Below are 27,040 nucleotides of genomic sequence, written 5' to 3'. Positions count from 1 at the left end.
AGCTGCAGATGCAAGGAGCAGGGAGTCGGGCCGCGGCGGAGGTGAGGTGCTGGGGTGCTGAGTGTTGTGAGGTGCCTGTCTTGCTAGTCCTCTGTATCGCTTTTTATGCAGGTTTTTCCCTGTCCCTGGATGTAATCGCTGCTCGTTTGGGGTCTCTCCAAAAATAGTTCCTTAAAAGGGATTTGAAAGCTTTTCTGCGAGTATGGACTGGAGTGGAAGAGCGTGGCAGGAGAACATCGGTTGCATCAAATGCGACTCGAGCCATGGTATAGGTGAAATAACACAGAGTCCTRAAAGCAGGAGTGACTAGTTTAACGAGGCAGACCAAGAGCTATGGGAAGAGGAGAGCGACCTAGTCTATGTGACAGGGAGGGAGAACTTGGCAGCGACTCTTTGAATGGACGCTTTGGAGTGTGCTGTGCGTTAATTTTATCCATGACGTGAATTTAGATGTGCAATCTGGTTTTGCTCGTTACCGCGAGCCTGATGAATGCCCAATCTGTTCATTATTTTTGGCGTGTTATTTTTTAGTCTTGTCCCATTGTCTGGCGTTGCTCAGATCTTGTTCATTCATAGTTGCCTTTCCTGGGTATAACCGGGCTTCGGCAAGTAAGATACTGAATGAAGTGTTGAGAACGAGAAGTATCGTTCATCTTTCCAAAGACAGGTTAAGATTTTTTTCCCTGGCTCGTGGTGTGCTGAAGACTGTTCATCAGTAATTTTTTGGAGCTGTATGCATTCACATGTCTTTTATTGTCGTTGTTATATATATGCTGTACATATCATCGCTGTTGGAGCACAAGATCTGTAGGAATGTGCCTGCAGAGCTCAACTTTCTTCTGTCTCCGTTCCTTAGGCTCAGGGAGTATTCAGGGGAAGAAAAACAACATGACCTTAATGCCTTTGAAAAGTTAACTACCATGTTTATCTCCGTAGCGTAGAAAGGAAATTAGTTTCCCTTCCTCRGAATGTCTCCTCTTCTGCAGAAGAAATGGATGAGATCCCCATTTATCAAGCAGCCGAGACCAACAGGAAAATGTTACCGAGTTCCTGCGGCGTTTTTAATAGAATGTGGAGGCAATGCCCTTAAGCTTTTCCTTACCCAAACACAGCTTCGGTAACCCTTGTTAATCTCTCCTGGCAGGACCAGAGACACCTAGCAGCAGGAAATGTCACTATATCCAGCTGCCAAAAAAAGAGAAAAACTTATATCATCCATATTCCCAAGAGAGATTTCGGGAAGCGAAGCTGTGCTGGAAATTAAGAGAACTAATAAAGAATCAAGTGAAGAGTATGCTTAGCGTCTTTTAAGAAGACAAAAGTTTTCTCCTGGAAGAAGAAAACACGTATTTGACCTCCTAAAAGTGCACGGTTAAAAAAGAGAATATATTATGAAAAGGATATGTCAGCAGATAGATCCAAAAGTTAAAAAAAAAAGAAAAAATCCACCATCCTGCAAAGCCTTATGTTGAAAGCAATATGGTCCTGCAAGGCAATGGTAAGAAATGTGTTACACTGTTGGGAAGGACTCTCTCTGGGAATGATTGTCATGTTGCTCATCGGTGTAAGTAGATTTAGGCTGTTTTTCAAGAACATCTCCCATTTTCTTTCATGCAGCAGAAGCTCCTTCCTGTCTGAGTGCAATCCCTCTAAAGGCTTTAAAGTAAATATGTAGAACCGTTATACAACTGGCTACCCAGTGAACATGAAAATGTCAGCATGTGTTTTGTTTTTCTCCAGCAGACACAGCTGCACCTCTGACTTTGCAAGAACAATTTCCATGTTTCCCACGTCTAAATCAATTTTTAATGCTACCAGGCCTTGTGCTCCAGCCCTTGTGTGTCTTTATACCAAATAGCCTACTCCCCCATCTTGTCGTTTTAAAACACGCCGGCTTGGCCCAAGCAGTCCTTGGGGGCTTTCTGTCTTTGCACGGAACCATTTGATTCCTGTATCTGTTTGAAAGTGTCGGAGGGCTTTCAAGATAAAATACGGTTGTCTCCTTTTTACTCCTCTCTGGTAGCTGTAGTAAATGCCTTTGTTTCCAGGCTTTGCTGAAGCACTCCAATTCCATCTGAAAACTCCATTAATCTCCTGCACCCAACGATAACATTAAAAAAATTTAGTACAATATATGGTTCCTCTTCCACCGGCTTCCTATTATTCGGCGTGCACCTACGGCGCTGTCAGAACAGGGCTTCCTCAGTACTTCAGAGAGAAACTCAGTTAAAATTTCCCAGGTTTAAGCTTGCCGGGATCTACCTTTTCCCTCCTTCTAAATCATCGCCCGTCTCTTGCAGATGTTGCCCTCGCTCTAGGCAGGAGGACGGGAGCGCTGACATCGTTTTCAGCCTTCATCGCTGCTCTCTGACCGCGGTCGGCGGCGATCGCTTTTCATCTCCCCGTTTTCTCGCTCACCTGAGTGCGTGTAGGCTGGAAATGGGGAAAATCCCTGTAACGGGGGATTTAGCTGAATCCTCTGCCACGGAGGGAGCGGGCTCCAAGAGTTGACAGTGGCAGCTAAGGAGGTGTCACAAGACCCCAAACTTGAGCCAAACTTTTATTCCCGGGTATCACTGCTCTGGCAAATAATCCACAAAGTAGTAGAAGAGCGCAGATAATATGGGTTAAAAAAAGAAAGGCCCTTCAGTAGCAGAGGTGATTTGGAAATAACCTTAGATCCTTCATCCAAAATAGCCTGCTATTTATCTCCAAATGCTTCAGGATCACACAAACAGCAGGAGGTGGATGCCACCAGGTTGCTCCAATTTTCACGCATTGGAAATTCAGCTGGAGGGTCTTGGGAAGATTTGAACATCAGCAGGAAAAAGTTTAAACTGGCAACAAATTTAGCCATTTAACTTTGGGAGTTATCCTAGCGCCATATGATCTCTGTGCCTTTTTTTTCAGGTAAACTGGTGTTCACAGTTCTGTGGAAGTTGAACTCTTTGTCTTCAGCTCAAACCCTTTCTTACGTATGTTTATCTCGTCTTTCCATCAGAATAGATTTTTAGATATTTGAAGCGTATTTTGCCGAGCTTGGAAGCCTTAGTGACCTGCAAGCTCGCTCCAGTTACTCTTTAGATTTATAATTCCCCAAAGATAAAGTAGTATTAGGAACAGTCCCCAGTTTTCTCTTGAAAGTAATTTCTGATTTCCATATTAATCAAAAATAGCTTTACCTCCGCACTGCCCTAATCCTAGTAACAACAAGGAAAGAAGATTACATTCTGTAGATGTCAGAAAAGCAATTAAAATTTGCAGGCGAGAATCGAGAGGGGGGAGGAATATCACCTCTTTACTTTTTGTGAGCCAAATGGGGAAATACCCAGAGCTCAAACTGTTTGTTTCTTGCTGGCTCCTTCCCCTCTGAAGGGTACGATATGAAAGCCTTCAATACTCAAAAATCAAAATACGGGCGTTTCAGCAGAATGAGAGGGTTATCTGCGATGAGAAGAGAGATTTTAAGGGGGGCGAGGACCGGCTGTGAATTTGCAGTCAGAGAGGTGCACGTCAGCGGGTAAGCGACTATTAATAGCTACGGCTGCAGCGAGAGATATTCCTTGGCCTTAATGACGAGCTCAGCAAATGGACTGTGCCGCAGCAGTCCGCTGTGTCTAAGCAGGGTAAGGCTGCAGCTGTCAAATCGAGAGAAAAAAGGGACTGCGGTAGTCGAGACGCCGCGTGAGGCTTGTAGCTACGTAGCGAGGTGAGAAAGGCTGTCCTTCAGAAGAGCTCAACAAGGCGAATCTGGAAGTCTTGGCCACAGTTTGGGTGCGAGAGAGCTGTCCTAGCTCAGGGGAGGCTCTTGGTGATGTCCGGAGTAACGGGCAAAGCAAGTGGTGGGAATGGCTTTGGTGGAGGCAAGGTGGAGCTACGTCTACCTCCTTGGCCGGATCATCTGTCAGGCGGCCAACCCTTTGACTATATTCAAGGTACTATGTCAACAGCCCATAGCTGGAAAGGTAGGTGTGCAATAACCTGCACTGAGATGGTATTTACATTTGAGTTTTTAGATTAGGTTAACCAAGATAAAGGCTTAGACATGGAAGAGAGAGCAAAGGCAGAGTTTACAGAGGCCCTGTAGGAAGCTGTAAACTTGGAAGTGGCAAAGGAGTAAGTATCCGTATGGTTATTGCAGTATGGGCTCTGGACATGTGAGATGCATCTTCTCAGGATCATGTTGTTGTCCTGTTGGACAGAAGTGCCTCTATAGCTGTTGTCATGAATGTCCTTTAGCCTCCTCCAGTTTTTCAGGTTACTGGAGATTATACACTGAATTTATCCTGTATCTCATGCAGCACAGAAGATGCCAAGGCACTGCAGATATTATTTGATAATTATCGAACCCTTTGAATTATTTTAGTGAACGTTTATACGTGGTTTCTGGAACGTGCAATATCCTATACGCGATAGTTTTTTTCCTGATGTGCTTGTGGCGTTCAGTAGAGGTGTTGCAGAAACTGCTTGTTTCCATCTGACCAGTCCAAGGCAGTGCTATCATCAAACCTGTCTGGTGGACCCCAGAGGGCTCTTGCCTTTGAAAGAGCAAAGCATACTTCTTCGAACAAGTTTCTCCAGCGTTCCGCGGTTCTTCTGGTGGTTTCATGCAACACTTTGAGAGCTCTTTCATTCCGTTTCCCCCAAGCGCCACAAATTGGTGGTAACGTTTTCGGTGCAGAAGAACGTCTGATTCCTCGCTGCCAGCCAGCAGCGGTGTCTGCATGGAGGTCCTGGGGTTGGCACGACTGCACCGCACCATTCCCTGACCCTCGCATGGAGGCTGGGTTTGCCCTTCGTTGCGCCAGAGTGGGCCATGGCCTGGTACCAAGTAAAACGAGAAACTGGTAAACACAAGAATTTGGTCTGCTCTAAACGGTTGTATCTGTGCATCCACTATCTTCTTATATCCCTGCATCCACTCTCTTACAGCCTGTGCTGGCGTTTTTCTTGCCCTAATCACGTGAAAGGCAATTTATTCTAAAAGAAGAAAACTGGCTTTCCAAGCTAGCCTCGTAATTTAGGTTAGTTGGATAAAAAAATCTCCTTTTGCACAAGATGTTCTGCTGTAAAGCTTTACTTCCTATTCTGACTCATTAAAAGCATCTTAAATTTTGCCTGATAGCAAGTGGAGCCCTTTGGAAATCTATTTGAGATTAAAATCCTTAAGGTGTTATGCATAAGTCTATTTTTGATGGGAAGAAAATGTCCTGTAAAAAGCAATGGTTGTCTTCATGCATTTTTTATTGTACTTAGGCAGGAGGTCGCTTGGGGGAAAAGTTAAAATTTATTCAACCGGAGCCGTGACAGTGACAAACTGGCCTCAGGTCATCTCTTCTCCTTGACACTGGCAAGTCAGCCAGTTGAGGGGCTTTAGATGTCTTTACAGAGCTCTGCTGCCTTGAAACCATGTTGCAGTGGGAGTTTGAGTTTTACTGGCTATACTGAATCCTTTTGGAAGAGCTGATTTTTCTGTTTCTCTTGGTATTGTTTTCCGGCTCAAATGTGCTTGTTATTGCTCAAGAGCAGGCGTGAAGCACGCTGATCTTCAGGGCGGACGTGTGCGGTGTCTGCAGTCGGTCCCAAAGCCTCTTCAGGCCCTTTTTAAATGGATTGAACGCGTGGGAACGGCTAGACCCACCCTGGCTGGTAGAGCATGTGCTGGCTGCTTGAGGCAGCGGGGCTGGAAGCGACGAGTGAGCTAAAGCACATGCGCATCTTGCCTCACCTCTTGCTTCCGTGGTCTTTCCTGCGTCCGCTTTCCGGTTGGTGTGACGGAGCCTAATGACATGAAGACAAGGGCCCTTGAGCTGCAGGCCCTGCCCGGCACGTTGCGAACAGGGACTGCGGCAGAAGAGGTACCGGGGTGACCAGAGACAGAGGACAACCATGTGTGTGATAGCTGGTGACCACCATACAGAGCAAAACAACCACCCTCTCCTACACCTAAGGCGTGAAACATCTGCTCAAAGCCAAGCACATCCTTGACAAGGACGTGGTGGGGAAGACTAGTCCTGCCCTGAGATTTATGTAGTAGTAATTTAGTCAGCGTTTCCCTGTAATTTTTCTCTTGCATCTCTCTGAGTGCTGTGAAAGCATTGCTATTCCTTTTCCATGAGAAAAACTGGATTATGAATTTCCTAATTATTCTATTTGTAATTCTGCTCATCCCGACACTTGCTTTCAACGGAGCTAGGTTGGGCCTGCCCACGAGAACATAATGACTTTTGAGTTCATGAGCAGTTTCTCTGAAAACAATGAAGGCTTCTTGAAAACAGTGCGGTTTGGAGACGAAATTCCTCAAATGAAACACATTCCCTTCAATACTTCCCACGTGCAATTAGAAACTACCAGGGTTCTTACAGAGTCCTCATGAGCTTGTTATAATAGAAAGGAAACTCTGAAGGTGGGTGTTTCAGTTCTCGGTGTAGTTCTCGATGTCTTTGCTGTTTGCAAATGAATCGTTTCGCTGCTTGGCTTGCGGTACGAGCTCAATAGTGCCAGCGTGAAAGCTTATGCGTGGGCTTACGGCTGGGCAGAAAGCCTAGTTGTCGATAGCGGTGGTAGGGCTCCTCTTAACTTCCGCTGCGTTTCGGATCTCAGGTCTTAATATTTCTGTTAAGGCTATACCTATATCGATCTCACGGTATTAATATGTCATTTTATTTTATTTTGGGATGAAAGCTTAGGTATGACTCATTACTGACATGAGGACGCAGGCGAGGTTACTGTTTTGCCTAGAAGATGAAGCTATTATTCGGTCGCGGTTTTCCCTACGACTGTTTGCTAGAAGAAGATATTGCAAGATGATGACTCAGTGTAAATTAATGGTAACGTATTGATTTGGCACTTACAAATCTATGTAAGTTCATTAGTATTGAGCAGGCACCGGCTATTAAAGAACCCAAAGGTTATTTGAGCAAAAAGGACATTTGCCAAGGATTTAAAAGAAGGAGGAAAACCTCTTAAGCGTGTTTCATACGGACACTTTGTCTCAAATCAGCCTGATAAAATCAGGTTCCTATAGTAGATCTGGCTGCTGATCTTGAGTGAATGATGTGCATGGAAAGGCGTCATCTGAGACCTTCTTTGTGATCACAGGCCCACTGGTGGTCGTCGTTCTTGCCATGTTTTTTCACTTGGTACTGCTAAAATGATTCGTCATTTTTGGTGAGTTTTAACTTAATGACGAAAGGTCCCTTTGGGTTTTAAGGAACAGCCTCTGTAAATTTGGACTTTTTTGTTGACTTAATTCATTTGGTCACTATGAGGCTGATTTTAGCTGTGCTAACCAGAAGAATGCTAATTCAAGATATCTTTCCTGTAGCGTGTCCCTTAAAAAAAATCTGCTGAAAAACTAGCAGCTAGTTTGTATAATTATGGTAAGAAAACCATTCTGGGAGAAATAATTTTTTAATATGCAACTTGCAGCCATGTAAAAATTTTTCCTTCTAAAAGGAATTTCTGGCTGGATGCATATTTATTTTTTGATGGATGGATGCTAAGTGAGCATCTCACATCTTTTAAAACTGAAAGGAAATTTTAATGAAGAACAGGTCCTCAGAGCATCCTGTATGGAGCACAGATGCTCCAGAGATAGCGACCTTCTCCTCAAGGGAGTTCTGCTTTGGTTGTCTGTTGATTTGGAGGACGGGCTGGCTGGAAGGACACTGTCTCCTTTGACCTGGGTCCTCCGTCTTCTTGGCACCTTTGAATCTCTGCTTTTGGTGGCTTTGAAAATATATCAAGCAAGGAATGGGTTCAAACCAGAGTAAGGTCATCAAGCAGAACTGGATCTCCCTGCAACATGTCTTAGTCCCTTTGGGGCAGTCTCTCTCCTGAGGACTCTTGAAGCCTTTGCCTTTTTTCAGTTCTAGTGGATTTTGCAACACGTGAATCCGTAAAGAAGTTGGGGAGATGAGGGAGAGTCACTGTAGTATTTTATATCTCTGAGGCTTTAGAATAATATTTAAATATATTCTTTGCATATAGCTTTAAAAATAACCACGCTCAGTAAAATATGTGCTGTTCATGCGTGCCCTTCTCAGGAGGAGGCCAGTTTATAAAGGGCTTTGTGGATGACAGCAGGTCTCCAGCGTGCTGCGATGGAGTGGGAGTCAGAAATGCAGGCAGAGGAGGATTTTAGGAGATCTACGGAGAAGGTGCCGCCGTTGCCTGCTGGAGCCTTTTGTGAGAGACTGTATACTGTGCCAGCGATGTTGATATGGAAAAAAGAAAAATGCAAGGATAAATACATACTGGCCACATTTCAGCTACTTTTTAAATTTAGAGGTGACCTCAGCTGATCCTTCATTTCTCAACCGTATCCACGTTAACACGCACAGAAGGCAAAGCAGGAACCCGTGACGAGTTCCGGTTGCTTCCTCACGTTGCCTTTACGCAGCCCGCGTTGAAGGACATGCCGAGTTTTGCAAGGTTTAGACCCAGAGCGGCGCCCGCCTTGCAATGAACTGATGAAACGGGTCAGCATGGACAAACGCGTGCAAGCCCACGGTTCGGGCCAGCCCTCACCAAAACGGGGCGCGGGCAGCGACCGTGCGCAGAAGTACCCGCACCTCTGACGTTTCCTAGGAAAGGGACCTTCCCCACAGCAAACGGTCTGCAAAAGTTGTAGGGAAAATTTGTGCTTGTTCAGATATATCGCCGTTTTTTCGGACTCAAGTGCCTCTGATAATCTCTCCTGAAGGATATTCTGGTGTAACGAATCGATGGAAGCTTTCCACTGATGGCTATTTTCTGTAGCAATTTTTAATACTGTCTGGGAGATTCCTCCGAATGGCTCTTTTCTTCTCCTTATCTAACGAAGCTGGTATAAAACCCTCCGGTTGTGCTGGTAAAACTGCAATAAGTTACTATTTTGAGTTCCAAAACTACYAATTGCCTCCTTTTTGGTAAGGTGATTTATCCACTCAGCAATGCCCAGTACAGGAGGAGCCCAATGCGAAACGTCTGATTTTTATTTTGCCTTTCACTCCTCAAACTTCTGACGGTTGGGTTTTTTTCTCCCCCCTTTTCCATTGCTACAGTCACTATTCCTGCAGGGAGCCGGTGGCTCTTTTTCCCGCTGCTGGGAACGTTCGGCCGAAGGCGGCGGCGCTACCTGCAGCCTAACGGCTCGGTACGGACTTGCGACTTGCAGATTTATGCCCCGTGCTGAACGCTGCCGAGATGCTCTTGTGCTTCTCCACCTTCCGCGGAGCCGTGATATGGCCTGGCGCGTTCCTGGCCGTTGCCGACAGCTGCGTTTCGGGCTGAAATCGTGCAGAAACGGCACCCGTGGAGCGCCGCACCCGGGCTTTTCGGCGGCGCGGCTCGGCTCGTGCGCCCAACTATATAGCTGCCGCCGCTGCGGGGCCGGCACGGGGATTATGTGTTTAATTTAAGAGAGTTCGTGGGGTATCTAATGTTGCAAACGTTTCAGGAAGCGTTGCCAAAATCCCTTCTGCTTTTCCGCGTGGACGGGCAGCGCCAATCTCACCGCGGCGCTTTTCTCATGGTCCAGAGCTGCCGGCCCCGCGGAGCGAGCTGGAAAGGGCTGCCCGCACCCTCCTCCTCCTCTGTCTTTCCGGGTGATAAATTGCCCCAGAAAAAGCCTTTTGCATTGTGGGTTTTTTTGCAACGCGGGCGGTGTGGCAGCCGGCCCCTGCTGCGCTCGCCCCGGGCGCTTTGGCGGGAGAGGAGCCTGCCGCAGCATCGTCGTTTTATGGAATGGAAATTTTCCTTTGCTAATGGGAGTAACGGGATTTAAAAATCCGTTTTGCGAAACGAGAATGTTAGATCCTGAGTAGCCATGTGATTTCCAGGCCGTTGCTCTTCCTCCTTTTTGCTGGCCAGGCAGGAGCCATCTCCCAGCTGGAAAAGGGAAAATAAAAATTTCAGGATAAGCAGTCTTGGTGGGAACACCGTATTCCTCCCCTTTTCTTGGAAAGAACTTCTGCAGTCTATAGCTGGTGAAATTAGGTTTTATTTTTGCTCGAGCCCTTTTTTTTAAGCACCGCCGTGGAGTTTTGCCAGTTCAAATATTATGTAGCCTCAGTGTCCCCCAAGCGCGATCTCAATCTCATCTCCGGGCCCGAATGCGCGAGAGAGACCCGTTAAGCCTTTTAGCGCCCCAAACCTGGCTCTGTTAATATTCCGCGTGCGCTCCATCTGCCGCTGTGTTTGCCTAAAGCTAATGTATTTGAGAGCAATTCGCTGGGTTGGTCTGAGTCCAAAATGTCCAAAATACCATATGGCCATTTTCAAGTTGATTAGCATTTAAAAATTAAGCATCCAAGTTCAGGATGTCGTGAGCCCTAGACCCTCAGCCTTCCCGAATTGCACTCCAGCGTGGTCTCTTCTCGCGGCGYGAGGCGTTTTGTCGCGGGGAAGTTTTATCTAGGCTGACTCCTGGCAGCGTCGCCCGGCGTCTCTGCTAAAGCGGGCTGCTCCGGGAGCGAGCGCCTGCCCCGTTCCCGGCGCTCCTGCTCCTCTTTTCCTCTGGTCGTGCTCTCTGCCTTGCGACGAGGGTGCCCGGGAGCGACGTTTGCTCCCGATTTGCACCGCGGACGATTGGACGAAGCGGTGCATGGCCAGGTAGGTGATTTTCTACCGTCGCTTCCCTTCGCCGTGAGCGCCGTGCTGCAGAGCCTGCAAAATCATCGGTCGTGTTGCAAAGTCTGCAAAAAACCCCTCAAATTTCTGACGCCGGTGACTCAACCTTTAGGTCTCCTGAGAGCTGAAGCGCCACAAATCTTCTTAGATGGAAAACGGCAGAAAACATTTTTTGCTGTCAAAATGCRTCTTTGTAACTCTTTGAGCGGTGGTAGATGAAGCGGACGTGCAATCTCGTGCCAGGCTGCCTGAACTGGGCTGATTTGCGCCCATTTCTCAGGTTTTGGATGACCTGTGGCAAGTCGGTTGGTTTCTCAGCGTGCCAGCGTTCCTGGCTGTGCAATGGGTCCATCCCTCACTTGTTCCCGTCTTCTAAATCCAAAAACCTTTCTTCACAATCTGCCTGCACCTTGTGAAGTTGTGGGCAACAACCTGTCTCTGGCGCGTCTGCAGGTATCTAACGTGGTAGAGGCCCTTCCCTTCATGGAAACCGTGAACGTTTTGGACCCGGCTGTCGTGAACACCAGTTGGGCACGTCAGAAGGAAGGAATGAAGTAAAATAAATAAATACAAACAAAGAAATAAATAAAACAAAGCACAAGAAATGGCTTTGGAAGTGCAAGCTGAAGACCGGTCCCTTCCCATAGCCCGGCCCCTCCGGCACTCAAAATTCGGTACCGGCACGGTGATGTCCTCCCGCTCTCCACGTGCATCTCACCAACATTTCCATCCGCTGCAGCTCGCTTTGCGGAGCATAACCTCGCTTCGGTTTGTTGCTCCGGATCTGCTCAGCCGCCATCTGAGGAGCCCCACTGTCCGCCCCGGTGCTGGAATGGTGCTGGAAAACACGTCCCACAATACGCAGGAAAAGACAGAGGTAAAAACCGTTGGACAGGCTGAAAAATGAGCTATTTGCAGCCAACGTGAGCAAGAAGAGGAACAGTTACTCTATTTTTTTCCTTAAACTCAAGATCCTGTCCAAGTTAAGGGCTTGATGTAGTTGTCACGCATCACCCTCATTACTCCACGGGAAAGAAAAACATACATTGAAATGCCTTTTGAAGTCCTGATTTTTAAAATAGCAACGATGAAGAAAGAAATAAGTAGCTCAGTGTTGGGGCAGCGCGGGTCGAAGCCTCCCGAACCCACCGCAGTTCTCCAAGGATGCCGACAAGCACGTGGATGCGGGAGACTGCGTCGCCAAAGGCTTTCCGCAAGGGAAAAGCAAAGGTTTGCTTAAAGAAACTAAGCGGTCGCAGGATGAGAGCGAAGCTCCAGGCTAGGAGGAGTAATTTTTTAAAAGCTAAAAGCCCCCGGGGGTCGGAGCAAATAGCGAGCTTTTCTGGCGACGGGGGTCGCGGAGCTCTGCGGAGATGCGGGCTGGGAGCCGCGCTGGTTCAGCGGTTTCATAACTGACCTGGAAAAGGGAAGGCAGGCTGAGGAGACAAAGTTTGCTCGTGGTCTTAAATTATTCAGGCCGCTAGAGACGAGGGCCGAATAGGAAGGCTTGCCGTGGCCTCTCAGGAGGCAGGTTGAAGTGGCGCGGTGATGAAGTTCAGCCTCGGTGAACGTGAAGCGATGCATGCGGGGAAAGAGCAGCCTTAATTTCACATTGGAAACGATGGGGTGTGAGCTGGCCATTCCTGCCCTGGAGCAGAGGGTCGCGGCGGCATGGCAATCAGCGCCGGGAGAACCTCCGCTCAGTGCTCCAAAAAATGCTTCCCGTGGTAGGAATTAATTGGGGAAGGACCTGAAGACTGGAGAAATCACTACTGACTTATTCAGTCTTACGTGTTGTGGCCCAGTCTTTGTAGCCCCCCACCTCACATCAGCTGAGCATGAATTTGTTGTACCATATCATGGTGACTTGGGAGTTAGGGACCCGGGGTCCTCATCCGAGTTCTGGCGTGGACCTTCCGTGCAAAAAACGCCGTCATCTCTTAGAATCTTAACGTTATGTCTAGAAAAAGGATGCTGTTTGCCCTTGTTCGCTGTGGTAGGACCCAAGCAAGCTCTGGGGATGACCCTGGCAAAGTTGTTCAGATCTTGATGCTGCTCGCTTGGGTCTTGTGTTGTCCCTCTGTTGGGTGATGCTCCTGGCATCCTTAGCAGTGTTTCCCAGGTCCATCTCAGCTACCTTCTTGCTTTGGTTTGCTCTCAGCTCCAGGGCTTTCCTTTGTACGTTCGCTGCTCCCTGTTCACTAGGTGCATCCTACGTGAGGATGTACTTGAAGGTGACGTGGTGTAGCCCTAACTGTTTTGGTGCAGGCTCTGCCCTCTTGCTTACATCCAGAGCCCATCACGGCTGAAGCACCGCAGGGGATATCAGCATTTACCTTTTGCGATGGAGGCTGTGCTACATGGTCTTCTGAAAAAGAAGCTGAGTGGGGACGTGTTCTCCTAAGAGAGATCCACAGATGGACTTGAAAAAAATTATTTTTTTTCCAGTTAGGTCAGCTTCTCTAGTAAAAGATCAGTCTTCTCCCAACAAATGTGGCCTCGTTAGTCTTTTCTGCTTGGCTCTGGACAGATGCATCGGTCATTACCCATCATTAATGTGGATATGTGGCCTTAGCTGCACAGGCTGATGGCAAGCTGGTTTTCCCCAAGATTGGGATTCCTTTGAGGAAGTGTGAAAATGCAGGTGTCTTATTCCTCTGATCTTAGCCAAGGGAGGATCGGAGGAATAYGCCTTGGTCTCCTTTAAGTTTCGCAGTCTTCAGCTATCATAAATTATTTTAATCCTTCCAGCTCAGTATTTCCGTAGTGAACATTATTACATAGGGTGGAGCCACAGTTCGGTGTTTTAAGAAAAACTTTAATGGCTTCTTTATCCAGGGCTTGCGCTTTCTGCGGAGCAACAAGCAGTGTTATTTTAGCATTACTGCTGTTCATATCTTGCTTTGGATTAATCAAGTACAGAAGGAAGTAAATAATTGCAGGGAACATTAATATTGCATGACTTAAATAGTTTTCAGGAACTTCTTTACCGTAGAGACTTGTCTTAACAGAGGAAAGGATATGACATATGTCTCTTGCCCAGAAGTTATGTTGATTGACAGCCTGTCAAGTTCTGTTGCTGTGCTTTATTTATAGTATGTGACTTAAATAATCAAACCATCTTGCTAATATTTTCAGACAGTTGCTTCTAGTTTTCAAGATGACTTTTGCTCATACAAACGCTTCCTGAAACCAGACAGCTGCAGTGCGGCCTGAGAGGTTTCTGGATGTTGCTTTATCTTTTGGATGTAGGTGGGAAATAAAACTGAGTTGGAACTAAAATAGGAATGGAAATGGGAGTTGCCTCCTTTGGCCTACAGCCTGTAACAATATTGAGCCTTAAGAAATGGCCTAAAAACAAATTTTCTCTGAGCAGGAGAGAATTAAGGCAGCACATGCCCAAACAGTGCTACTGCCATTTTCCTAATATCTTTTTGGTCTTGTAAAGTCACTTGATTCCTTGGCATGATGAAGGTGACAGCTTCAAGCTGATGTGTTGTGTAGTGCAACCACAAGTTCCCATGCAAGAAATCAGAGCTCTGTGCAAATCTACTTCTCTTCTTGCTTAATTCACCAGAACCTGGGATTCTCCAACTCTGGAGGGCAGGTTATCTCCAGCAACCATCCCCTGTCCTTGCTCCCCAGTTAGGAAAATCTCATCGAAGCAGGCAGGACCCGGTTGTATCATCAAAGGTGGGAACCACGTGAAATGGAGACCAATAGATTCTATCACACGCCTGTGCCACGGTGTCATAGACCTGAGCTGGTTTCACCATCACCTTTCCTGCCAAAGGTACTTCTCCCGCTGCCATGACTTTCAGTAGTGCCCATTTTCACGTCTGTACAGTATAAAGTGGTGATAAGAAGAAAACATTTTTTGACAGATTTATATCCTTTTGGGGGAGGTCACATTTATACTAAAGCTTGCATGAGAGGACCCACACCTTTCCTTCTGCATCTTCTACCCTGCAGGTCCAGAGCTCCCTTCCCTCCTGGGGAGGCTGCCTACCCCGATAACGTCTTTTGAATCCCAGAAATGTAGAGCTGGAGTGAACCCAGAGACTCAGGAGGGAGTGAGGATCGGCTCTCCCCTTCATGCATTGCCTTGGGAAAAAAGATGATGCAGAGCACTTTGAAGGGAAGGACATACCCAGGCTCAAGCAGATCAAGTAGCCAGAGCTGTGATGGGAAAAGATCTAAAGAGAAAATCCTGTGTTTGCACAGCAGGACTTGCTCCAGTGTCTCAGAAGCTCATAAAAGATTTGTGCTTTGAAGGCTTCAGCTTCCTCCAGAAGGTTGTCTGGGGAGGACGTGCCCTTTCTGGTCGAGGGCTCCAAGGAGTGCAGGAGAGAGCCCCCGGACAAGGGGCTGCTCCCTGTTAGAGCCAGAGCCCTGCTGCCTCCCCACCACTCTTCTGCAGCCTACGTGGGACTTYGCTGTCTTTCTGCAGCTCATCACAAGGTCTTCCATCTCCCATTAGCATGAATGCACAAGGGCAACCCTTGAGCAGCAGCTATAATAAATTACTCCTTTTAAACGATTTAAGTGAAGTCCTTTAGTTTCCGCAGGATCGGATGGTATTACCGACTTCGAGCATCAGCAGCAACGAGTGTGAGATACGGTTTTCCAGTTCTGTGATAGTGTATCCAGTACGGAGTYGAAATCCGAGTGCTGGTCTGTACTGACAGCAACGTTTAAAAATTGGAAACAACAGTGCAGGAGGTGTTGTGGGTGCCTTTGCAGCCCATGTGAGCGTTGGCTTCATATGGCCATGGGTAAAGAGCAAGAAATAAGGCATTGCTAATGACCAAAGGAAGGGACCTATCATGAAAAAAGAACAAACTGTAAAAAGGTCTACAGGAAAGAGAGTAGGTCATCAAATGCTAGAGCTCATCTTTTTTATAACAGTTGCTGTGGCTTGGGGAATGCATGTTCGTTTGGCTGTTTTACTCTTGGGCTCATGAGGCTTGAAAAAGTAATAAGGGGGTGGCATTTGTTCCTGGGAATGAATGTGTTTATTATCCTCAGCGACTTCAGAAATGCAGAATTCTCACCCATCCATTAACTTGTTCTTCAGAACGGTTCCACCCTTGCTTTCAGCTTTGCCTCTATTTTTACATTCATTTAGCATGAGTGGGCTGGGAGAGCTTCATGACGGGGTGGTGAGTGAGCGATCGGATACCGAGAGTGGCACGGGATGATCTGTGTAAAGCGAAACCTGGCCCAGCCTCTGAGCTCACTGCAGCATTAATGCACATTTGCACATCTAGACATTTGTCCTTTGGAGATGCCTGAGGAGCACAGATTGTGGTCGAGCTTGCCACAGAAATGCATGCAGACAGTGTGCTTGATTCAGCAATTAAACTCTTCTGAGGGATGAGTGGGAAAAAGAAAGTTATCCTTGCTATCGTAGCTGCGCTTGTGAGCTGGCAAAGCAGGATTCACCCAGATTCGTGTAGCTTAAAATGTCAGGCATAAAATAAACCAGAAATCAGTTTAGTAGGGCTTCAGCTCCGTCCCCTGGAGATGGAGATTGCTTCTAGACTTGTGTTTGATTTGGAAAGCTCTGTGGCGTGTGGAATGCACACTTTGAGCTATAAAAGGAGTTTCAGGACAACAGACTTTTTCCTTTTAAATGCAAGAGGCCAAATTGAGCTTGGGGGTAAGTGAAATCCAACGGATGAGCCATGTCTTGATGAGTACCGAGTTTGGCCCAAGTTCCAGCTGAAGGATGGTAATGTCTTAAAACACACGGATGGTCTCACTGACAGTCATTTGATGATATCTGTCACATCCCAAGAGCCTGAAGCCCAGCTGCCTTTGACCAACCTTTGGCACTTTTCCGAGGTGCTTCAGGAATATAGCAATTCCCGGAAAGGCAGGAGCGAAGGCACAATCCGAGCCCTGCGCCATGCACCTATGCAAGGAGCAAAGCCGGGTGAAGAGACGTCATCCCGGACTGGGAAAGTCTGGTRTAATGGGAGAGTAAAGTCTGATTAAATATCCGCCGCAAGTCATTTCCGTAAGACGGCAGCTCGTCCTCTCTGGAGGCTTGGTTTCCAATGCGGAATGAGTTCCCAGATGTCCTTATCAGATATTTTCTCCATACCCCTCAATCATCACATAATTAGGTGCATTCTCTCCGCTGGCGCTGCTGCTGGCAATCAGTGCTCAAGAGCACTGCCGCAGGTCTAGGTTGTGGAGAGGTTGGCGGCGCTGGGTCAGGAAGCCTGCGTGGTGCCTGCTCTCTAGTTTCTCAGCTCTGCGGTAATTTCTCAAGTACCAAATTTGCACGTTCATTCCCCAAAACGTGACTTTTTGCAGCAATAAATTCCCAGTCGGTCTAAAGGGAACAGATTTACAGCAGCGGGGAAGTCCCCGAAAGACTCGAAGCTGCTCACGTTTCTGTGGTGTGCCGAATGCCGCTCACAGATACTATTTCTGAAGCGTTGCTGAGGTCAAGGCAACAAAGAATAAGAAATGGTGGATGGTCTTAAAATATAATGCAAAAGTACTTTGCAAGTGAAAATGCTTGGCATAATATGGCTGACCTGAATAGGTCGTTGTAAGGACCAAAGGTTCCTGGATCTATTGCACTTTAAAGGCTATCAGGCTTTCTCGGCGGAAATAAATTGGCATGAAGTGTTTAGGTTTTAAGAGGGAGAATTAGTAAAATGATCCCTTGCGTTTATCCACGTTGGGCCAATGAATTACCTAACACGGACAGTTTTGCTTGGCTGCCTGGGTTTTTAATTCTGTTGAATGTTGGTAGTTAATTGGCTCTTGAGATAGGGCAGCAAGTGTCTGAACAACAGCTCGCTTGAGCCCTCGGTGACAGCGCTTCAATGGATTGAAGTGTGGTTTCATACCGTGCCTTGTCCTGCAGTTAGATAAAGGACTTTATTATCTGTCATTGTAAAAATCCGTGTGATACAGCTGCTGTTAAGAGTGTATTGCTGCTCTAGAGTTACTAGGAAAAGGAACGAAAGAGAATATTTTGTCTTGTAAATTAATTTAGGCTGCTTGTAGCAATTTAGGCAATAATCAGATAATGGCCAGCAGAAACTATTCCTGAAAAATTAAATGGCATGTTTTTGGAAATCAGTTTTATAAGTGACAATTAATTTACCCAATCACCACTGGAAGGCTGAAATAAGGATATAACCATCTGGTCTCTTTAGCCAAAGAAAAGCAAATTAAATTTCCTTTCTTCTTCAGGAGTTTCAAGAGTACATAAGTCCTGCAGAGTCCTAGCTCTAATGCAGTTTTAGTGCTACATTGGTTGATATGTTATTTAGATGCTCTTGATGATTCTGCTTTTGATCTGAAGCTGCAAGCTCATCCTTACAGCGAGTGAAAACGCAAAGGGACAGGCTGTAATGAATGCTGCTGGCAGATGCCAAACCATGGGTGCATGTGCTGAGTTTGGCACTGACGGAGATTTGGGCTGCTCAGAAACAACAAACTCCTTTTAAGAATGACTTTGGGATGAGATAACCAGAAAGGTTCAGTGAAACAGGTTCACATCACCGTGTTGGTTCCTTTTTAAAGTATTTCCAGGTGGTTTGCATGCTCCAGTTTTTAACATCTCTGGTAGCTGAGCTTGTACCTGCTTTTGGTTGTACTACTTTAATACTCCTCAGTATTGAGAGTGTTGCTTGATTTTCTCTTATAACTTCTACATCCTCATCGAGGATGGATGCAGCTACTTTTGAGTGACTCCATCCTTGTGAGGCTGGAGGGGTTGTTGTAGTGATCACTTGTCCATCCTGGGAGTCCTGCCATGTCGAGGATCTGCTGCTCTGCTCCTGTCTGTCCAGTGGATGAGGTTTCGTGCGCAGAGGTGGGATGAGCTGCGGAGCCCCAGGGGCTCTGATGACCTGAGTTGTGTCTCCGTGTCATCAGACCTGGAGGGCAGAGGTGATTGCCTGGCATAGTTCCAGGAGAAGGTCACAGAATCACAGAATGATTGAGGTTGGAAGGGACCTCTGGAGATCACCTAGTCCAACCCCCCTGCTCAAGCAGGGTCACCTAGAGCACGCTGCCCAGGACCTTGTCCAGACAGCTTTTGAATATCTCCAAGAATGGAGACTCCACCACCTCTCTGAAGTTTACAGYGATTACTGAACAGCCTGCACCTGGTCATCTTGTGTGTGTGCCTTTTGGGACATTGGCACATGGAGAATAGCAGAAATCCAAAGACAGGAATGTGGGATGCTATGAATCCGCTATTTCTTACAATACATGGAGGTTTGCTGTGTGCCTTTACAAGGCTGTAATAGGCAGGTAGAAGAAATATGCACAGTTAAGTGGCACAATTAGAGACGTTAATGAAGCCACCTTTGAGAAGGGGAGAGAGGGACAAAGATGGCCTAATCCCCACTTGATACCACAGAGTGTGCCTTGGTGGCACGAAGCAAGGGCTCAGTGTCTTTACGGGAGCAGGTAAACGCGCCTGGGTCGTTCATCTCTGGCTGTGGGTAGCTCAGCCAGCTCTGGAGTCGGACGTAAAGCTTATGTAGGCATCCTCACAACCTAGCTGAGACACTGGTTAACCAAAGGAAGATCTTTATTGTTAAGCAATATCGTAATAATGGGTCTGTTGTTTTGTCTTTTTGGAAAGTTGCTCCAATATTGCAAATCTGGATTAGGATGAACAGACTCTTTTATCCCTAAACCTCCTCTAGACAGAAAGCAGATCGAATGACTTGGCTTTCTGCAGGCACTCTGCTCTGTCAGGTGGCAAATCCAGCCCTGGAGGAGGCTGGCAAATAGCCAGTATGTCTCCCACTCTGCGCACCGTTGGTTTTCCAGGAGTCTGGCAGTTCTCCAGCGAGCTATAACCTCCTGGCCATGCAGTACAAGTTGCCAGTTTACTGAGAGGATTATCACTTGGGCAGCGTATGCCGGAGCCTCCCTGGTAGGTAGTAGAAAAATGGGGAGGAGACCTTTGAATTGGGAGTTCACCTCAGAAACTTGTCCTGGATGTCTTTTGTGTTTTCCAGATAGTCAAGGTAGGGATTTGGGGTGGGGATCAATGCAGCTAAACATCAGCTGATGTTTAGCTACGGTCCTGGAGTCTTCACTCGTCTCAAATCCCAACCGCCTTGGATGTATTTCTGCTCCTGGATAACCATCCATCCGTGCATCCATCCAAGGAAAGCAGGTCCGGGTGTGGATCTCTCTTTGGTTATCTTTGCCTTCGCCACGTCTGACTGCGTTACGGCAACGCTGCTGGAGTTGGCACTTGAGGATGACTCAGAAACCTCACCCAACACAGCGTGCTGCAGCCTTTTTACCGCAGTGAGCACCTCGCTGTTGCGGGCCAGGACCGTGTGCCCTGAACCTCGGGGTTTGATGGCCTTTGGTCCCTCATGCTTGGTCCGCTGCAGCCTGGGTGCGTCGATATTCGGGGTGTTGCAAGGCTTTTTCCGGTAACTCGAGGGAAGGGCGAGCAGGAACAGCTCTGCAGCCTTAGGGCTGTGAGTAGCGTTCAGGCCTGGGGATGAGCGAATCGAATTTCAGAGGTTGAAACGAATGAAAGAAAACGGCCAATCTAATCCTCAAATCACCCCAAATAAACCCTTCCCCTCTATTGCTGCCTATTCAACTCTTTAATCCTTACCACCCCGCTAGCRGTCACACAGTTTAGCCTTTCCTCTTCAGCCCGCCCGGTACTTGCTGACATATGGTTTTTTTTTTCCGCCTGTCCTCTGATTCCTCCCCGGTTTTGCAGCGTTTCTGTCGTACTGATGTGCCCAGCCATGGTGGTGGCCTCCTAGGACCTGCTGCCGACCAGGAGTGCGCTAGGAGTTTGGGAACAGAAGCAAACTATCCCAGAAGGCTGCCAGGGTGGAAAAAGATGTCTTAAACGCACCGTCCAAGCACTTCTGGATTGTGGTGTGCTTGTATATACAGTTACAAGCACATCTGTCTTGCATATAGGCAATAAAATATATAGCTGGATATATAAGCTAACTTTTATTATGAGCGCTCTGAGTATAATCGTGATGGAGACAGGGTTAAACAAAGCTGTTGCTTAAAAACATTTGAAGGCCATATATGCCGCTCTTTATGATTCGTGTCCCAAACTCTTTCCCGGTGCAACTCCTCAAGGTGTGCACATTAAAAAGGGGGAGCAGGTAATTAGGATTCTCAGCCTAAAAGCCATCAGTCAAGAGCAGCATTGCATGGACCGGTAAGGTGGTGAGCCAAGCTGCTGATAATTTTATAGGAGCATTTAGAAATACATGACAAATTAAAGGCAGCTTTAAAATACATGCGCGAGTAAGTACTGCACCCCAGTGCTCTTCGTTTTACGCAGCCAGTCATTACATCATAATTTTTAAGCTGGTTTAGCTGGTGCTTCTCAGATCGGTAGTGCTGTATATTTTCCTTGGGGAGCATATTAAATGAGCATTTGGTTTTCCACTTCTATTGATTCTGGAGAGGATATTAAATTAAAATAAAGCAAGAAAACAACTTTTGATTTCTTCTTGGAATCTAATAAATTTTACTCAATATATTTCCGTCTAATTTTCTGAGCTCCTGCATCGTTACTGTAATAAGGCCCCGAGCCCCAGCAGAGATAGAGTCCCCTTATGCGTAGAGCTATGCAAACACCAAGTAAAGGACATTTTCTGTCACTAAGATTTTCATGTCTCCATCAGGAAGCCCATGAAGATCATTAGAACGCAACAAGGACTAAGTGGTTTGCCCYGCTCGCTGTGTGATTTTTGCAGATCCAAGGTAAAGAGACAAGGCAGACRTGGCAGAAAGGGAGCAGAGTCACGGGGAGGGACAGGGACTTACACAAGGTCATGTAGGACATCGGCAGGAGAAGCCAAAGCAGGACCCAGGCTGCTTTGGCGCTCTTTCTTACGCCCCTGGGTCTGCCATAGYGGGAACGGTGGCTTTGACGTTCTTGAGCAGGTTGGTTCGTGGTCATTTTGGTGGTGGTGAAGAGCCAGCAAACATAAATCATAATGGTTCAAAAACAAGCAGGCAAATAAGRTATAAAAATGGCTCATATATTTTTAAACCTAGTGACTTCTGAATGCAGAGGATTTGCAAACACGTTTCCCCTGGTCCAAATTACCAGCGATTTAGCTACCTTCCTATTTTTTGGTATATCCAGAAAGGAACAAATCAACATCGATTTCCCTGCACCTTCCCCATCCCCATTTCCCCTTAAACTAGAAAAGACAGTTTTTCTTGCTGGAGGTCAGGACTTATCAAGGTTTATGTGATCAGGGTGGAAGAAAGAGCAGAGCAGGGCTGACTGCATCTTTTCACGTCTGAAGCTATTACGGCTTCTTTGATAGAAATGGTAGTTATTTGAAACAGAAATATTCTGAAAATGTCCATAACTTTCTTTCAAAACGACAAAAGCTATCACAATAAGCAAGATTTGGCCTTACTGAGCAGAAGTTAAATCCTAAAAAGAGAAAGCAGACGTGTAAATACAGGGTCGTTTCCATCTGCCTGAAATAGCCGTGAAGTCTTTCAATAACTGCCCGTATGGAAAACATTACCAAAAGCCACATTTTCCTGTGCAGACCCCTCCCCAGGCCCCTAAAGCAAAGCGGCCTGATTATTTCAGGCTCGTTTTTTGCTTATAAACCTAACATTGCAAATTTTGGTCTGAGTAGAAAAGAGGTTTCTTTGCTGAATTTGATAGATGGTGAATGCTGGTGATGGGCACAACTGAAACTTTTGCAGTACGGCATCACACGGGACTGCACGTGTCATGATTTTCCATTGATTTAAGGACTCTTAGGTATATTGCAGTAGTACATAGGGTCTCAGCACCTATTTTGGGGGACTAACCTGCAGCAAAGACGTAAAATAATCGATGCCCCAAGAGGCTTTCGTCCAGATATCACCCATAATCAGTTAGCGATTGATGTCCCAGCAGCCTTGACCCACGAAGGGGATGCCCAGCGGCYGRCGAGGAGGRCAGGGRTGGAGGAGCCCATGTGTTTTGGACCAGGCACTGGGCCGGGCTGTGCTCCCCATCTGGACACAATCCATGTGCTCTRGATGACCCTGCTTGAGCAGGGGGGTTGGACTAGATGATCTCCAGAGGTCCCTTCCAACCTCAACCATTCTGTGATTCTGTGAAATGTGGTATCAGTGCTGACATTTCGGTGCCTTTCATGGTCCAGAGGTCACAGGAGCAACATGAGAATGGGCAGCCGGAGGACCCTGGAGCAATAAACGTGCTGGCAATGGAATGGTTATCTTCTAACGAACCTGAGACAAGGCATTTTTGCTTTGAGATCTTCATCGTTAACGTTCTGCTCGCAATCACTGAATCTACAAATAACTTTCCGAGGAGCTTCTTGATTGCTGAAATGCTGTATATTCCTAAATGCATCGACAGTATGGTTTTATGTACAATCTAAAATAAAAATCTGCTCAACTGCTGCTTATCCAGCATTGACTACAGCAATTTTTAATTAACCTGATTTAGATGCCAAATATATCACTGATGAAAATGAGAGGGTAGAACATACAGTCATTTATTCCAGTACAGTGGTCATGATTGTTGAATTAGATGTATTCAAATTAACTTTAAAATTTTCCTGCAGTCGTAGGCTGTGCGCTGGGTGCCAGGTTTTAGAGACCTGCGCAGAGTAGATTAATGATATACTTCGGGGTGCAGGAGGGAGGGAACGTAATGTGTTTGTCTTCCTGTTCGGGAAGGGGGAGCAGAGCCCCATGCTTGCTTTTATTTAATAAAGCACAAAAGCGGGGGTGTGAATCTTTTGCTAATTGCCTCTTTCCAGTCTGTGCTGGCAAGCAGGAGACGGCTGCAGTGGAGCTTGGCGTGGAGACGCTGTTGAGGTTGCACTCTGTGTGCCACCGAACAGGATCTGCCTCTGGGCTGAAGGCCAGGTAGATACATGGATAAACAGGGGAAACGGCAGTGCGGTTTCCAAGCCCAGCAAAGCCAAACTCGGCAGCAGGAAGCCAAGATTAACGTGTCCCGTTTGGTCTGTAAGAGGGATTTATGTAGGAAGCATGTAAGGAAGAATGGAGTTATTTGAGTATTACCGTATTCAGTCAGTAAAACTTCCAAAAAATGAAAGGAGTGCAATGAAGAAAAGCAAAGGCGGGCAGACTGACGTGCAGAGATTGTCATCTGTGGTCTTCATGGGAGATGAGAACCTCCGAGGAAGTTAGAGTCTGCTGCAAGAGGTCTGAACGGTGTGTGGATGTACATAATGACTTTTAGGTCTGCCATATATGCTATTWAGGTTGCTTGGATGCCAGCTGACCAAGCCTCTCTGTAGCTGACAGCTTGGATTTCCCCTGAACTCCCTGTGATCAGTCTGAACGAAGATGATGGAAACCAAAGACGCTCTGTAACCTTTCCTAAAATGCCCATTAAAACCTCTTGTGTTACGTGGTGGCTTCAAATGGTACGAGGTGCCCGGCGTGCTCCTTCCAGGTGGCTTGGCAGGAAACCGGGTCCCTCCTCGGACCAGCAGTTGTGCAAGGATGAGTGACTACAAGGCAAAGACTACAGTTGTTTGCTTTCAGCGATCCTGTCTTCTCGCTTGCTGTTGCAGACAGAAGCATAATTTCTCTCCTTTTCTCATTGCAGGTTATCCGACGGGATACCCCACAGCTGCCCCAGCCTACAACCCAAACATGTATCCAACCAGCAGCCCCGGCTATGCCCCAGGTAAACCCAACTTTGCGTACGGAGATGACGCGGTTAAAAGGGTGCGGGAGGATTTACCTTCTGCTGCTCCGTGTACCGAACCCYGCAGCCTCCATGTGCTTGTCAGCAAATAATTTCCTGGGAAGGGGGCTGTGTTAAGCTCTCCCGCTCCTAACTCTGCCACTAATTTCACACCATACATTGGGAATGTCTCTCCGTGTCGTGAAGTACTTTTGAGCCGTTAATTATATCTTAAAACTCATCCCAGGAATTTTTACAGTCCTCCTCACTGTGGTATCTGCACCTTGAGTTTTTAATATTTTCTGAATATCGCATGCCTTCTCCTCTGAGATCGCCTTCCCCTTCCCTTCACTGCCCTGAAATGGCTCTTCCAGAGAGCAGCAATCTCTTCCCAGCCAAACGCAGGAACTGTTCCCCCTTTAGCCTCGATGTTGTCTGTAACAGCATCAGCCACAATTTTCTCCTTAAAGTCTTGTTTTCCCTGGGCTTTCCCAAGCTGGCCTTTAATTCTGTCTTCTGCTCCGCTGCGGTGTGTCCATCGCAACATATCCTTCATCTCCCACTTCCAACTTTCCGTGCAAGCTCGGCAGGGCTCCGTCCTTTGTTCTCTTCCCATCTCCACTACTCCCCAACTCCCCATCTACCTCRCCAGTACAACTTGAGGTCCCATCCCTGGCAACTCACAGCCGCCTGTCCCTGCCTGCTCCAAAGCTTCCTTCATCTGGGCCCGGTGAGGTTGCAGCCTTGCTGCCACGCACCCCACGGTTCAAACCAGCATGGCTAGCAGAGTGCCCTTCATTTCTCACGCTGGCCGCATGCTCTTTTGCAGCTTTCTGTCATAGTCCCTCCGAACCGTCTTGCCAGCCACGTGGACAGGTAACGTGTTCATCGTCCGTAGCTCAGACCCATCTCTGGAGCCTTGTTCTCTGTCGCTGTGCCTGACTTGGGCAAATTCTCTTGCCTCCTTCCAGAGGTTTAGTACAAAAATGGCTTTCCCAGCCCTCTGCTTTAGCTGTGTCATGTCCCTCTTGCATCGTATCAAGTGGAGGCCACTCGTCTTTATTCACAGAGCCTCCACCCACGCCGTCTCTTTTCTCCTGCGTGGTACCAGGAGCCTTACTGCCATCTCTGCTTGGTCTTTCRCACCGTACCTTTCTGAACAAGTGTYTCYCTCATYCCTGCTGCTCCTCTTGCTAGACAGGAGCCTCCTGTAGTTGCCCACAAAGTCATTCTTCGTTTGACTGCCCCCATTAGCCACGTTTTATTACAAAAGTCCATGCCTAGACTCCCTTCCTTGCTTGCCGTTGGACACTGTCTCTCCGTACCTGCCTGTWTTCCTCTGTTGTCTCTTGGCCAAACGTGTATCCAAGCCACAGCTCCAGCTGTGCTCATCCATGATCATGGAGAAAGGGCTGGGTGGAAGATGGTGCACATGGGCCAGAGCCCAACTGGCACGATGGATGCTGAACAGGGAAGCAGGCAAAGCTTGTGGGTGGCATAAATACARAACCAAGCATCCTATTTCAGTCACACTGAGCTTGAACAGCTCATCTGCGTGAAGCACAGAGCCAGGGGAACTGTCTTATAGGGAGGGACTGATAGAAAATTGATGTGGGTTATGAGAGAATGTARATGAAGCAGATATATCTTCCAGTGTGGACACTTCTTATTCCGGCAGAAGAGGATCTTTCACTGTTTATAAGTCAAAGAAGTTGTTCGGAAGCAGGTCTCGTGGAGTAATTTGTGCTTGTCGATGAGGGCGAGATGGCCTGCGAAAGGGCCGTGGCGCAACAGGGACCCCCACGCCAGCCAGGAACCTTCTTCACCTTCTCCAAGGAAGTTTCTTTAAGAAAAGAAATAGAACAACACTGTCATAAGTGAACCAAAGACATACAGGGGTGGATTAATCTTCCTGTCCCATGTATTTGCTACCGTTGCTCACTGGTAAGATCCAGTAGACCACAATGAGTTTTCTTTAACGTGGCATGAACTAATGAGGTTCTGWGTTTAACGAGGAATATCTGAGCTCCTCTGCTAAATGGATCGCTTGGTCTTTCTGCATTTGAGCCCAAACCTGGAAATTTTTATAGATGTCTTTTTCCTTCTGGAGTAGAAGATTGCTTCTAGGCTCCCGTTCAGGATATAATTTAGCCGAAGTTAAACATCCATTAAAGTACTTCAATGAAACCAACCCTTTGGAAGGACCAGGCAACATTTCCCATCTTCCTAACACTGGCGAGTTTTTAAAGCGCGGTTAAGGTCTCTGCTTGCAGAAAATGAACGGGGTGGGGTAGGAGCCTCTTTGCATGACAACGGATGATGGAAACTCAAGAGCTGAGTGGCACTTTCAAAATATAGCTCTGGTCTGTGTATTATAGCCAAAGTAAATTTTAGGTGGAATGTGTTATAAGAAGAGGGAATATCCCTTCTAATAGCAATCCTGAGATCAGAATATTATTTATTAGCTGCTGGTTTTTAGGCTGTAGTGTTTTATCAGAGAGTCTTCTTTAAAGGATGTGATCACGTAGGTCAAATCCAAGAATTTGCAACGTCTGAACTGTGACCGGAAAAGCACTTCTGAAATCRAGATGGTGCCTTTTTTCATGGTTTTTATGAAGAAGACCAAAAAAGTCTCTCACTCGCTCCTCCCCGTGCCCACTTCCAAGATGAAAAACAAAGTCTCACCCTCCGTTTGGATTTAATCGCTTTTTGGTTGTCCGAGGTGTTTATTCC

General features: G+C 47.0%; 1 protein-coding gene across 6 annotated transcripts in view; it reads left to right on the top strand.

Annotated features, from left to right (window-relative positions):
* FAM168A (family with sequence similarity 168 member A) overlaps positions 1 to 27,040 on the top strand; it is a 156,810-nt gene that overhangs the window by 114,241 nt on the left and 15,529 nt on the right. For 4 of the 6 annotated variants that reach the window (XM_026085155.1, XM_026085156.1, XM_026085157.1 and 1 more), the window contains one exon: positions 24,227 to 24,307. In XM_026085155.1, the coding sequence (XP_025940940.1) occupies positions 24,227 to 24,307 (81 nt within the window). Of the gene's footprint in view, positions 1 to 1,144; positions 1,499 to 21,284; positions 21,364 to 24,226; positions 24,308 to 27,040 lie in introns of those variants that run through there. The other 2 variants (XM_026085159.1, XM_026085160.1) reach the window with 2 other exon arrangements.

Source organism: Apteryx rowi, unplaced genomic scaffold (genome assembly GCF_003343035.1).
Source record: "Apteryx rowi isolate R43461 unplaced genomic scaffold, aptRow1 scaffold_660, whole genome shotgun sequence".
Lineage (NCBI taxonomy): Eukaryota > Metazoa > Chordata > Aves > Apterygiformes > Apterygidae > Apteryx > Apteryx rowi.
This window is presented reverse-complemented; position numbering and strand designations above follow the sequence as displayed.